General features: G+C 49.5%; 2 protein-coding genes across 2 annotated transcripts in view; both read left to right on the top strand.

The window, feature by feature from the left end:
* The first annotated feature begins 559 nt into the window (after nucleotides 1-559).
* EXOSC2 (exosome component 2) lies at nucleotides 560-4645 on the top strand. Its single transcript, XM_062641515.1, has 9 exons — nucleotides 560-755; nucleotides 833-934; nucleotides 1047-1092; nucleotides 1343-1432; nucleotides 1948-2013; nucleotides 2160-2228; nucleotides 3073-3249; nucleotides 3435-3563; nucleotides 3845-4645. Exons 1-9 carry the CDS (start codon nucleotides 631-633, stop codon nucleotides 3923-3925), a joined length of 885 nt encoding a protein of 294 aa, XP_062497499.1. The 5' UTR covers nucleotides 560-630; the 3' UTR covers nucleotides 3926-4645.
* A 5597-nt stretch (nucleotides 4646-10242) lies between these two features.
* Nucleotides 10243-13597, top strand: part of ABL1 (ABL proto-oncogene 1, non-receptor tyrosine kinase) — a 78036-nt gene continuing 74681 nt past the window's right edge. Inside the window, exon 1 of the mRNA XM_062641353.1 lies at nucleotides 10243-11512. Within this exon, the coding sequence (XP_062497337.1) occupies nucleotides 11377-11512 (136 nt within the window). The 5' untranslated portion in view covers nucleotides 10243-11376. The remainder of the gene's footprint in view (nucleotides 11513-13597) is intronic.

Genomic DNA, 13597 nt, shown 5'->3' with positions numbered 1-13597 from the left:
CCAGCTGTGATAGGCTACATGCACAAGTCCTGCTTGGAGGAATAGTTTGATTTTTGGAGCTAAGGAAAAGAAGGATTTGCCGGAGGTCATCGCTGCCTTCTTTTTCCTTGGTATTTCCTCAGGACCTCTGCAAATCTAGCTGGGCTTGAATTAAATGATCAAAACTTCCACCCACCCCTGTTATTTACCATTAGAAGAGCTCTGCCAAGGGAACTGTCAACTCACCCCTTAAGCCAAGTCTAACCACCACCCGGGTGTACGCCTCCCTGCAGTCCCTACATGTGGGCTTGCGGCATTAAACACTGGGTTCCCCAATGCCCCTTGTCCTGCCTAATGCAGCAGGGCAGGCTCATGGGTTAGGGTTAGCCGGGGGTGGCCTCCCAAAACGGGGTGCTGGGTCCCCCGTGCAGCCGACCCCCGCTCAGCCCCACAGCCTGCCCTCACTAAACATGGCCGCCCTCTGCCTTTGCTTCCCTGACAGGAACCAATATGGCTGCCAGGACACCTCAGCGCCGCCCTCAGTCAAGATGGCGACGCCAGCGCCTTCAGGCACCTTCCCGCCAGTAGCCAACATGGCGGCCGGAAGGTGCCTGCGGACGAGGTCACGGTGCTGCACCGCCCTCAGTCAAGATGGCCGCGGTCACCATGCGGTTGCCAGTGCCCCGCAAGCCGGCGGTGGTGACGGCGCCTCAGGGCCCCGAGAAGCACTTGGTGGCTCCGGGGGACACGATCACCACGGATACGGGCTACATGAGGTGAGGCGATGGCGAAGAGGAGGGGGCGAGGGTTGCCTGTCCTCGGGCTGTCCTCAGGCAGCCGCTTGTCTCCACAGGGGCCACGGCACCTATGTGGAGGATGACAAGCTCATCGCCTCGGTGGCCGGCGTGGTGGAGAGGGTGAACAAGCTGATCTGTGTCCGAGCGCTGAACACCCGGTGAGAGCGGGGAGGGTGCGTGCTGTGCGGGGTGAGGGCTGGCTCCCGGCCGGGCCTGGCGCCGGGCACGATGAGGTGTGTGACGGGCTGCTCTCCCTGTCCCCGCTCCCAGGTACAACGGTGAGGTCGGCGATGTCGTGGTCGGGAGGATTACGGAGGTAAAGCCCAGGGATGTGCCGCGGAGGAGGAGGGTGTCCCGCTGTGTGTCTGTGCCGTGGTGTGACCCGCAGCGCTTGTGACACTGCTGGAAGCACGTTGTGCGGAAGCGCTGGGATGGGGTTTAAAGCAGGCGAGGAGGCTGGAGGCAGCCTCAACCCCTGCAGCCTGGGCTGGCCGCAGGACATCCCGCTCCGCTGAAGAGCTGCTCAGCTCTACGTGCGTGTCAGCAGATGATCCTTCCTTCTCCAGGTTCAGCAGAAGCGATGGAAAGTGGAGACGTATTCCAGGCTAGATTCAGTCCTGCTGCTGTCATCTATCAACTTACCCGGTGGGGAACTGGTGAGTGTAGGCCAGCAGTGCCGGAGCCCTGTTGTCCTCTGCTTGCTTGGAAGCTGTGGTGCCTTTCGCACAGTACCCGAGGGCAGTGTTGGGTCTGGGGAGTGGGTCTGCAGTGCTCCGGTATCTTTAACTCATGGTGTTATTTGGACATAAACACTTAAATGTGCTAGTCTGGCTTTCCTTTGGCAACCACACTGTGTTTTGCTTAGCACCCAATGGTCCCCCTGCAGTGTCTTTAACTGATGTTTTCTCTTTCTGAACTACATGTAACTTGTCTTGCATTGTGCTAGGAAATCATGAGGGGAGAGGTGGGGTGGCCATGAGGGGTATGAGCAGCAGCTGTATAGCGTGGGCCACTATAGGGGGTGGCTGGGACTGGAGATCATGAGGGGAGATCAGTTTGTCCTTAGTGACATGGTTTAGTGGTGGGCTTGACAGGCCTGGGTTGATGGTTGGGCTCAATGATCATACAGGTCTTTACCAACCTGGTAGATTCTATGATTCTATGATTTCAGAGGAGGAGATCAATAGAAGATGAGCTTGCAATGAGGGACTGTCTGCAGGAAGGGGACCTCATCAGTGTATCCTTCCACTGTTTGCACTCAGAAGAACCAAGGGTGCAGGGAGAACAGCCTGGCTGGTAGTGAGAGCTCTCTGCTGCAGGCAGTCAGTGGCTGTTGGCACCGGGCAGCAGTAGAGACCTTGTTTCCTTAAGTGGCACTGACAGGCAGAGGTGCAGTCTATATTTACTGATGGGGCATTGTCGCTGCACACCCGGAGTCTGAAATACGGGAAGGTAAGTTGTTCCAAAGCACTTGATCTTGGCCTAATTCTGCTCCATGTGACATCCTTTTGGAGGGACTTCGAAGAAAACGGCTCTGGAGTAGAGCAGATGTTGTTATAACCCATTCCTGCAGGTTAAGGAAGAATATTAGTTCCTATGTGGTTACACGGATTGGAGTTTACCCAAAGTAGAGGAAGTGCCCTTGAGGTGCCATTTGAGCTGTTGTTCTCTCGGACCACACTTACAGCCTGCAAACCCCCACTAGCCACTTGGGAATTAAACCCTGGGGAGAAATCTTCTGACTCAAACTTCATCACTGCTCTTCTGCAGGCCATTGCCCCTGTGACTTCTTTCTTTTTCTCCAGAGCTCTATTTTGGGCTTCATGCAGTTGGCATTTATCTCTGGTTTTGTGCATTGAAATAAGCCAAGGGGCCACTGGAGTGCAGGCTGCAGTTTGGGATTACCAGACCAAGGGTATTAGCACTTAGAAGATGAAAGGGAAGTGTTCTTATTGCACAAAGGGCGAAGGACAGTGATTGGATTAAGAGGGAAAGTGTTCTGCTTAATTGGGCCTGTCCTCATTTTTCTGCAGGGATGGTTGATGTGTAGTTACGATCAAGATATTAACATTTGTGCCAAGCACTTAGAGTATTCTTCATCTTCAAAGGACTGCACAGGCACTAGCTAATCCTCGCAGCACTCCCAGAGGCAGGCAGGTTTTATATTCACTGTTTCACAGGAAAAGGTGTTAAAATTGACTGGTTCCTAGACTGGGAACAGAGTGTGTATCGGTGACTTGATGTGATCTGTGGTGGCTCATGTCTCTCATGCTGAGTCTCGTGGTCTCCTCTTCAGCTTTCCCAGGGTGTGCTCATTCAGGTCTCACCATCTCTTGTGAAACGCCAGAAGACTCACTTCCATGACCTGCCCTGTGGTGCATCTGTGATCCTCGGCAACAATGGTTACATCTGGATCTACCCAACTTCAGAGCAGAGAGATGAAGAGACAGGGGGCTTCGTCGCCAACTTGGAGGTGAGGGTTCAGGGAAGATCAGCCTTCTCCTACCAGTGATGTTTTCTTAGTCTAACATAGTCAGAGGCATGTGAACAACCTGAGGGCTTTCCAGATTTGGTATTAGGTTCATGGCAAAGCTTTTTTTACAGTAGGCTTGCATTATTTCCCTGTGTATTAATCTCTTTTCCTTTGTTCTTCCTCAGCCTGTTTCCATGTCTGACCGGGAGGTGATCTCACGGGTCCGAAACTGCATTGTAGCTCTGGTTACTCATAAGCTGATGCTCTTTGACACCAGCGTCCTATATTGCTACGAAGCATCCCTTCCTCATCAGGTACAGAAACTGGGGGTGTTTACTTTATTCCATGCTGTGGGGAGGGAATGGAAAGGCCTCCTCAGCTGCTGAAGTTAGGTGGTGAGGCTTCCTTTTGGCTTTCCAAAGCATCCTTGTAGTAAGTGACAATATGAACTTCCCCACTTCTGCCATAGTCTTGTTTGGCCACAACCTATTAAACTCACTGCTCATTGCTGTGTGTCAGGGATCCTTGTCCCCATCGAGTGTGCAAAAGTAGTAGTTGGTTTTTGGTGCCAATGTTACTTTTCTTTCCACTCCAGATCAAAGACATTCTCAAACCGGAGGTGATGGAGCAGATCGTTCTGGAAACCCAACATAGGTTGCTGGATCTGGAGGGATAGAGCTCATGCCCAGAAGCAGTCATTGGAAGTTCTGATATGGCAGCTTTTGATTCCCAGTATTTTATTTTTTTTTTTCAGTGTTCTAGACCCCAACATTCATTTCATGCTTGGGAAACCACCAGAATTCCTCGTTTTAACTCCCAGGATACTTCCTGAGCTCTTTTAGTACAATAGTACTAAGCAGTACTTAAGTACAATAGCCTTCTAGTGCAGCATCCTGAAAAACTGGTATCTGACCTTTGTGAAGATGCAGGTACAAATGGGACATATCCCCTAGCACTTGTAGCTGTGTCTAGTGCCCCTGAACCTCCTGCAGAATGATGGAGAGGAAGGCATGTGTTTTCTGATGCTTCTCTCTCCCCAAAAGGTTTCTGAATGGTTTTGATTTTTCTTTTCTGTGATACAGATTTGCCAGTGTGGCCTTTGATTGACAGCTCTTGTTCTTCTCTTTTGTACCTCTGATACACAGTCTTAGTCTTTAGGAACAGGAGTATCCACACCTTGGCTAACCATATTTTGGGTCTGTCTGTTTGTGGCTCAAGGGTATGAAGTTGGAGGTGCCATGAGTCCACATGAACGAGTAGCCGTGGGCAAGCAGTGTCTTCTCTGCCTGCGTGTTCTGCTGGTAACTTTATTACGACTACTGTAGTGAACTCCTCCTATGAGGAGGCTCCAGTATTGTTTTCTGTTAAATATTTTACATTCAATAAATTTTTGGAACAGATCAGTCATTCAGGAGTGTGTGCATTACCTTGTCTTTCTCCAGAATGAATTAGGTCTAACTGGAGAGCTACAGCTGGTTCGTTTCCTTGTGAAAGGAAACGGTTGCACTCAGAATGGTTGCAACATCCTGTTATCTCCCCCTCAACACCTGCTCTTCATCCCATCCAAGCAGGACTTAACCTTCCTCTTCAGCATATCCTCTGTGCAGAATTCCTGTGTAAGCAGATTGCCTGCTGTTGTTCACAGTGGCTCTCTTAATACTGCTGCCCTGCAGGATCTCATGGAGGTGAGTCTTGCAGCATCTTTGTCTGGGGGGTCACAGGGAGCCAGCCCAGTATAATGCTGGTGAAGATCTCAGGCCAGTGGTTAGAGATGTGCATGCTGAGCCAAATGCAGGCAGCCACTTGCCTTCTCTGTACAGAATGGATGTGATGCTTTCCTTGGCACATCCTCTCAGATCTCTGGTGCTATATTAGGTCTGTGTTATACATATTGTGTATATCTATTGTATTTGCATTGTATTAGAGCTGCTTGAACCACAGTGTGTAATTCTTTAAAAGGATGAAAAAGCAAAATGTCAGCCCTAATTGTCCCTGAATCTAATTCTAACATTGCAAATTCTCATGCTTGCCCCAGGCAAAAGGAAAAATTCTTTGCTCAATCTTTCTGGGAACTGGAAATAGCCTTCGGTGCATGTCGCCTAATTGAGGCTGTTCTGCTTCTGGTCCACAGCAAGCACTAGGTGGCAGCTTCGGATCGTGTTTGTAGCATCCCCTTTCCCCGGCAGCTCTGCCTCATTGCCCTGCCGAATAGCAAAGGCTGGGTGTCTGCCACCCCTACTGCTACCTAAACATTCGAGCATTATGGAGCTCAGTGGCTAAGGACAAGCAAGGACATGGCTAATCCGTTCTGCTGCTGCACAGCTCGAACTTCTGTCCGTGCTGCCTCTGTAAAATAACTTCTTGGGGATATTCCTGGAATGCTCAACACAAGACTTGGGAGTTGTTAATTTTGAGTTTTTGTGACGTTTCCTGAATAAGTGTTGCAACTATATCATCCTCAGGATAACTTGGGACATCTGAAAACTAAAGCTTGATGGTGACACTTCCAAGTCTATGCATGAGGCTAGTGGCAGCATTACCCATACCTGTGTGGACAGGAACAGTGCAAAAAGGCTGAAAGGTTTCGCAGCATCTGCATATCTTAATTAGAAAAGTACCTCTTTTTTTCCTATCCAGTTGCTGTAGTTTAGCAGCTGTTTATCTTACCACCATATGGGGAGATTCAGGGATTTCTGCTGTGAGGCTTCTAGCTATAAGCAGGTTGGGGATATATATGCAATGAGATAAAGTATTTGACGTTCACTTTTTTAAAGCATTTTTGAAGGCTGATGGAGAGCTCTGTAGTTAATCCAGGAGATCTCTTTGCATCTTTGCCGCTTAAATTTAAACAACTGCGTGTCGGTTAAAGAGCAAAGGGCTGAAGAGACTATACTTCACTACCACCTGGAGAGATGTGATACCTGGAAATGGTTGTGATGAGCTGGCACAGGAATGCAAAATGCTTCTTTGTCCTCAAGCAACCTCTTTGCAGGCACCTAACAGGTCAGAAAGGGCTGGGGAGGGTGGTGGTTATGAGGTGTGAAGCACTGTTGGTGATGTGGTGGAAACGTGCTGAGGAAGTGTGCTTTGGGGGTTAATTTAGAGTTGGATCATGCTCATGTATTTAGCGTGAGCTGTCAGACCTGCAAGGTGAAACAGCACCAGGTTCTCATAATACAGATGTTGATAAATGGGTGCTGGTGTCTGCAGCAGGCTGTGTGGGCTGCACAGCTGAGTTCTTACAGGTATTCATTTTCCTTTTTCCTCTATTTTTTTTTTTTCTCTCTACAGGGCAGTCTTTAAAACTGTGGTCCATCTCCAGGCTTCTTACGCTCGCCCTCTCTCCACATTGTGAACCTTCTTTGGTTATTTATTATCAATAAATGAATATACAACCTGCAAACCTGCTCAAGATCTGGACTTCAGATGCTTCAACTCTGAGCTTTCCAATTCCTCCAGCTTGCTGCAGCATTCCTGATATTTTGGCCTTAGGGATGTGTTAAATGGGGGGGGGGAGTGTGTGACTCATGCAGTTCCTATGCTCCTGAATACTTTCATTTTTAAGACTAAGCTGGTAAGGTTTGGTTATGGATCTTTCCTGATGTGGGCAGAGAACCAAAGGTACCAGTATTTCGCTCCTTGTCCATGAGGGGGTAATTGCTGTTCTTTGCAAATTCAGCCAGTGTTGTAACAAGCCTTCCATGAGGTCATTGCTGGCAGTTCCTGCAGCCCCATCAAGCACAGCTTTGCAAACCAGCAGGTAACAGGTGATGACAGTGACAAAATTGCATGGGGAGGGAGAAACTTCCTGAGCAGTTTCAAAGGTGCCTGAGAAATGCACCAGGGCAGCTGCCATTTACTGTTGATTTGGCTGCGTCACCACTTTTCTTTCTCTTGACAAATGTCAAGGGCCAACAGTGCTCATCCATCTTTAAAGCAACTGGATGTGCTGCTGGGGCTTCTGGTTTCCATACGGAGAGGTTTCATGTTCAGTCATGACCCACAGTATGGCAAATGGCTCTTCCTTAATGCCCAGCAGATATTAATGGGTTGCCAGATGGGATCTGGGGGAGGCTTTGGCAAACAGTGGCAGCACATGTATTTCAGGTGGGGGGGGAGCTGGGGCCCCTTTTTCCATAGGCAGGTCCACACAAAATGGTAGGCAGGCTGTATAAAAAAAGAGTTTGAAATGGGAAGTGCTCAAGATGTAAAGGAGGACTCCAGCAAAAGCAGTGCCCTCTTTAATCCTTGAAGTAGTCTGTGGGATTTTGCTAGGCATCTTCTAAGCAGGAAGGGTGAAAAGGAAGAAACCATGGCTTCTCCGGTTTGAGAACAAAACCACAGTCAGAAGCAGGGTGGGAAAAGCCTAAGTCCTCTTTAGTTTTTATATGAGAATCTAAATGCCAGGCATTAAAGCAGCTTGGAGCAATCTGATTTCTTTGGTCACCAGTGTGTGACGGTCTGAAGCCTGTTTGTAAACAGGCTGTGGTACCTGCCTGTGCTGCTTACTCCGGGGTTAATACAGGGCACAGATGTGTTTGAAAAGTGGAGCTAATAAATAGTTCCCTCGCTGGTGAGTGCTGCCTGCAGAAAGGAGAACACAAAATCACTCATCCAAAGGAATAATTTTCCTGTTTCTTGGTGCCAGTGTTTGATTCATTTACTAATATGAAGAATGGCAACTCCTCCCTCTACTCCCAGTAATAACCATTGGGACTTTAAATTTGTGCTAATGGGTTATTAATCCAATTACTGCTGCTTATTATGTTACTTCTGTATCATCCGCATGCAGTTTTGCTGTTCAGTTGAAGTGAATGGTATAAATACAAAGCTCTGAGCAGACTTTAGAAGATACCAAAACCCCACTGAGATTATCAATCTTGAAATGGTTGTCTTGGGTTCCTGAGGACTGTTAATTAATCTGCTAAGGTTTATTATATGGTTGAAGCTTAAAGATACTGTTCTGGAGGAAGGAGAGGAAACCTCCCTGGAGCTGCTGGGTGTAACAACTCACACTTAATGGAAGTGGGAGTGCTTCAAAAAGCACTGAGATTTGGTATGAAGTCCGTGGGATGTACACAGGCCACAGGTAGGGCTCGAGTGACAGAAACAGTCTGTAGGCTTTTTCATTTATGCTGCAGTCACCTAAGCTTCTTTTGTCTTTAACAATTTCTAAATCCATCAGGCAGCTTCAGCTTTGTTAACATGAGACAGTCACGTTCACAGAACTGGCAAGGACCTGGCCTATTAGTTAGCACATTCATCTGCAGAGATCTCAGTGAGGCAGCGAGAAGCCTATATGCAGCCTGTGTTGTCCAGAACACAAGTCCTACTTATTTGCAATGACTTGTAGTGTATTTTGGTCAAGGTCTCCAGAGCACACAGACCTTCTGGAGTTCACTCTGCTCTGGGATTGTTTTTAGGAACAGATTTCTCTGAGGCTGCTTGGCCTGTGTTGACAGACAGTTTTGTTCCTTCAGTTTCCTTCAATCCACAGGAGCTGAGCGGGTGTTAGATCACAGCAGTGAGAGCTGATCTCCATTAATGATTTAAATCTTCTGATTTAACTCAGAAATTCTGAGTTTAAGAGCTGTGACCCTGGATTTATCTCAGTATAACGCACCAGAATTTCTCCCTCCCCCGTGTAACACAAAGAGCCTCAATGCAATTTGAGTCACTGATAGAGAAATGCAGTGGGAATGGGTTGGGATCAGTCCCAAGGCTAAAAATGAGTGATGTAGGCACAGGCTGGCATATCAGAGGTGGAGAATCCCATAGGGCCACATGAAGCTCTATATTTCAGATGCTGTTGTTGGAAGATGAAGAAGACACGTCTGCTGGGGACCTTGAATATGGCGCAGGAGACACGGAGTCTGTTTGGATTTGTCACAAGGGAGGAGTCAGTACAAACAAGCCGCTCCGTGGCCAGATGGTTACCCCGAGCAGGCGGCTAGGACATGAAACTGCATCTGTGTGTTCTGTTGTGGAGCGGGAGCAACCACAGACCTTTGACCAGACCACCCTGACCTCAAGCTGCTGCCTCAACCCTCTTCTATTCCCAAGGTGAACCGGAGTACATACGAGAAGCTGAGTATCTCCAGCGTCACAGCGTCTTTAGCTCAGGGAGTGCCTGTGTTGCACACAAGGGCAGCACAGCACAGGCTGAAGAATTCGGGGTTTTTACCTCACCTCTGTACTAAACGGCACCTAAAAGCAAATTAACAACTGCCATATTCATTGGCCTCTATGGCTAGACTTGGGATCAATGTGCTCTGAAAGCATCAGTAAGGAAGCGAAGTCCTTTGTGCAAGCAGGGTGACAGATCCCAGCTGTGAAGCTGACGGTTGTGCGCACAGTGACACCGGGAGCACCTCTTCTTCGCTGTCCATCTCAGCAAGAAAGCCAGGGGCCTCCCCAGCCTGTGTGCAGGAGGGATTCTGTGCCTATCTTGAGGGCCACCGAGCTCTTGTTTTCATATCCGTAAGAAAACAACTTAGGTCGCCCATACAAAGGGGTTAGGGATTTGACACGGCATTTCTGGCTCCTGAGCTAGCACTTGCTAGCGATGTTACAGGAGCAACCCTTGTTCCACTTGTCATTTCCACCATCCTCCCCTTCATCCCACTTCCCTCATGGTTCCCCTTCGGTTTTTCTCATCTTCCCTTTCATGCCTTTTCCACCCACCCCATTTTCTCCTCAGAACCCTTCATGGCACCCCCACTTCCCTCATGGCTTCATGTCCCCCAGCCCCCTCTCGCCTCTCCATTCTCCTCACGTCCCCGCTCACGGCTCACCCCCAACCGCTGCTCGGTCCCTCACAGGCTCCCCCATCCCCTCAGGGTCCCCCCCCTTCGCTGCCCCACACCGCGTCCCTTCCCCACCGGGCCCGCCATGGCGGCGGGCGCGGCACCCAGCCGGGGCCTGCAGCGGGCAGCGGCCGGGCGGGAGGCGGGGGCGGTGGAGGAGGAGGGGCCGGAAGGGGATGTGACCGCCCGCCCCGCCGGCCGGGGACGGGGCTGCGCCGCGCCGGGGGTTCCGGGATCTCCCTCGCCGCCCGCAGCCGCCCCCCGCCAGTGTCGCTGCCCTCCCTGGCGGCACCCCCGGGGCACCCCCCGGCCCTTCGCCCCTCTCCTCCTGCCAGGCCTGGAGGGCTCCCCTTGAGCCGCCCGGCCCCGCCGCCCCCAGCCCGGGCCCCCTCAGCACGTCCCGCCGTGGCCGGGCCGGGTTCGGCCCCGCTCCCGCTGCCCGCCCGGGCCTCGCCCTCCGCCGGCGTCCCCCGCGGGGATGCAGCCGGCCCGCTCACCCCCGCTTGACCTCTTCTGGCTGCTGTGCAGGAACCGGCCTCCTGGAGCGCGTCTCCGGCCTCGCTCCGCGGCTCCGGGCTCGCTCTGAGGCGGGCAGCAGGCCACCTGCGCCGGGCCCCAGCACTGCTTCGACGCCGCCATGACCCCCCGGGCCCGCTTGGCCTCCGGCGGGGTGCGGGAGAGGAGGTAGCGGCGGTGAGGGCGGCCGAGACCTGCGATGGAAGGAGGCGAGGCGTGGTGAGGAGCCCCTCGCCCTGAGGAGCCAGGCCCGAAGCTTCGCCTTGCTGGTGGACATGGTGCCGGTGTGCTTGATCCTGCTAGACTTCGGCGATACTTGAAGCCAAGTACGTGGCTCTTTGGCCTTTGCTAACTCAATGCTATGCAAAAGAAAAGGAGGAAAAAAAAAAAGAAACCTTGACACTGATTGCAGTGGGAATGGCTGTTTCCTGCCCTGGGTGAGCCTACGTGTGGTTTCTTGCTTGTGAGATGAACTATTAATTCTCCTTTACCTGGTGGAAGACACACTACACATGGCGACCTGAACCTTTGGTAGCGCTTGTTCGTTATTAAGCAGTTGGAACTTTTACTTGTTTTCTTTGCATAAAGCCACCTAAGGAGCCTTGTTGCTGTCTTCAGAAGCATTGGAGAAACCTGCGCTTGTCTTAATTCTTCACCTCAAGTGACTTTATCACCCAGTGTGTGCACCCAGCGCACCCACCTGAAATACGTTTGTCTCCAAAGCTCCTTCCCAGCCTGCAAGATCAGGGATCACAGACTTCTTCGAACACTTCTCGTCCTGGGAAAGGCTGCCCATAGTTACTTTATGGGGCAGCAGCCTGGAAAAGTTCTTGGGGACCAAAGGAGGCCGAGTCTGCCTGCCCTGCACTTTATCAAGGGAGCAGGGAAGAAGGAGTCATCAAGGCATGGGGGCCCACACTGTAACGTCTTCGTCGAACATGGTAAGAGGTTTCTGTGGGTATTTCTTTTGGTTTAACTTTGATTTGCCGAGCTAGGTGTGATACAGATCTACTGAAGGGCATGGTGCGGATGCAGGGATGCTGTACTTTATGGAAGTCTTCTGTTTTCTCTCCCTTAATGCAAATCTTTTGTGATTGTTTAGTAAGAAAACACTTGGGGCAGATTGCTTGAAACCTGGGGCGAGATTATTGCAAAGCTAAATGTGACATACAAGCAAGTAACTTTTTAACTTTGTATAAGCTTCTCATTTCTGCCTTAGCTGTGTGCTGGTTTACAGTCTGGGAAGGTGTTTCATCCTTTTAGTTGCCTCTTCTGGACGTGTAGACCAACCACAGTCGATGGGGATGCTGTGATCAGGGACAAGTGGCTTTTAATCACCTTTACAAAAGGGACTCTGCAACTTGGGGAAAAGACTTTTGCAAAGTTTGTGGCTATTGCTGCTTGAAACTGGTTGGAATAGAAGTTTCCTGTTGATTTGCTTCATGCGGTTACAGCACTTCTGGTTAGTGGTTTCTCAGAGTGGTTTAAACCTTCATTTCGTGCAGTGATGGATTTCAGTGCTAGAGGATAAAGGTGGCCAAGTTAAGAGTGCAGCAACCCCTGTCACTTGCTGGTCTTCTGCAAGTTAACAGGGGACTGAGAATCTCAGGTAAGAAGCCAGATGAAAAGCTCAGTAGGACTCAGAGACAGGTTTAGTGATGGCTTCAAACGTTGCTTTATTTGTCTTTAAAAAGTAACCAAAGAAATTATAAACTGAAGGCATCTCTACCAAAGTGTGGCACAGAAATGCATTGTTTTGCTGAAACTTCTTGAAGCAATCCTTGCTTTTGCACAATGCTTTTTAAATTCTAATATTCCTTGAGAAGACGTGCTCCTGGCTGCTCTCTCCAGCTGGGGAACGGGGTTTTGACAAAGCTTTTTCCATAGTTTTTGTCCTGTCGAGGAAGTTTATCTGTGGACAAAACTGCATCTGTAATCTCAGCTAGAAACGGAAATATCTGCTGTGTCTGAGAGCACAGTGTAGTTAATGGCAAAGTTTTGATTTAGTTTCGTTTTAGCTGGGCTTTGCTTTCAAACTGGCTCTTATTCTGTGTTTCTAGAAGGGCCCAAGAAATCCCCTGCAGGGTTCAGCAAAGGCAAATCCTGTGTATGTACTCCTGCACTGACATACTGGTTTGAGTTCCAGCAGGGTTCTTTCTTTGAATTTCCCATACAATGTTTGTGCACTGAGGAAACTGAAGGTGATTAAGGGAAGGTTAAAGAACATAACTAACTTGTAATGAATGCAGCTAACTCGGCCCTCTGATGATGAACCCACTGCTGCATTTTCCCAAGCCATGCTGTCAGTCCTGGAATACACCCGCTCCTCCACCCGCAGTTTGGTTGCTTCTTTCCCTACTTTGGACAGAGTTTCAAGGTCAGATAAGATGCAGCGAGAGCACTAGCTGCAAGCAATACAATATTAAACTACCTTTTGGTGTTTTGATGTAGCAGAAGAGCCAGAAATGCTCCTTTTTGATCATCCAACAGCAGTAGGCAGATGGTAACTTCTTGCCAGCATGACCTGAGGTCAGAAGATCCGAGCACTGTTGCAAAGAAAAATGGCGTCTATCATGTCCATACACCATATGTCCACAAGAGAGCTCAGTGTGTGATTTAGAAAAGAATAATGTTGAAAGGGGACATCAAGGCTAGGACATCTGTTAAAAGAACTGTAAAAGATCAGTCTCGCTTATCCACATGAGGAAGAGTTTCTTCCTTTGAGTGTATGGGATGGTTCTTCGAAGTACAGACAGAATCTGTACCGCTGTCGTTTGTTCAGCTCTTTTCTGAGTTTGGGTTGCTCATACCCTGAAAAATGCGATCTTAAAACGATGTGGAAAAATAAAAGAGGGAACCAAGTTAATTTTAGAAAGTTCTGTGTTTCTCTCTAGTTTTCTTGATAATTTCTTTGAAGTATACAATCTGACATACTTTATAATTGATAGGCAGAATAGTATTTAATGTTTTCAGTCCTATTCAGGTCTGGTGCCATGGACTGTAGTTTGTAAAAATAGCTGGGTGTT

The sequence above is a fragment of the Pezoporus occidentalis genome, unplaced genomic scaffold, assembly GCF_034315485.1.
Source record: "Pezoporus occidentalis ecotype Australia unplaced genomic scaffold, CSIRO_AGI_Poc_V1 ctg68, whole genome shotgun sequence".
NCBI classification, from domain to species: Eukaryota; Metazoa; Chordata; class Aves; order Psittaciformes; family Psittacidae; genus Pezoporus; species Pezoporus occidentalis.
The sequence above is the reverse complement of the archived record's forward strand: the minus strand, read 5'-3'. Positions and strand labels throughout refer to the sequence as shown.

What these genes read in the sequence shown, in the direction of transcription:
- EXOSC2 (XM_062641515.1), top strand. Translation starts at nt 631, where the DNA reads ATGGCCGCGGTCACCATGCGGTTGCCAGTGCCCCGCAAGCCGGCGGTG. An exon ending in ACTTACCCGGTGGGGAACTG is followed by an intron (nt 1,433 to 1,947) that starts GTGAGTGTAGGC and finishes CTATGATTTCAG; the next exon opens with AGGAGGAGATCAATAGAAGA. An exon ending in AAGCATCCCTTCCTCATCAG is followed by an intron (nt 3,564 to 3,844) that starts GTACAGAAACTG and finishes TTTCCACTCCAG; the next exon opens with ATCAAAGACATTCTCAAACC.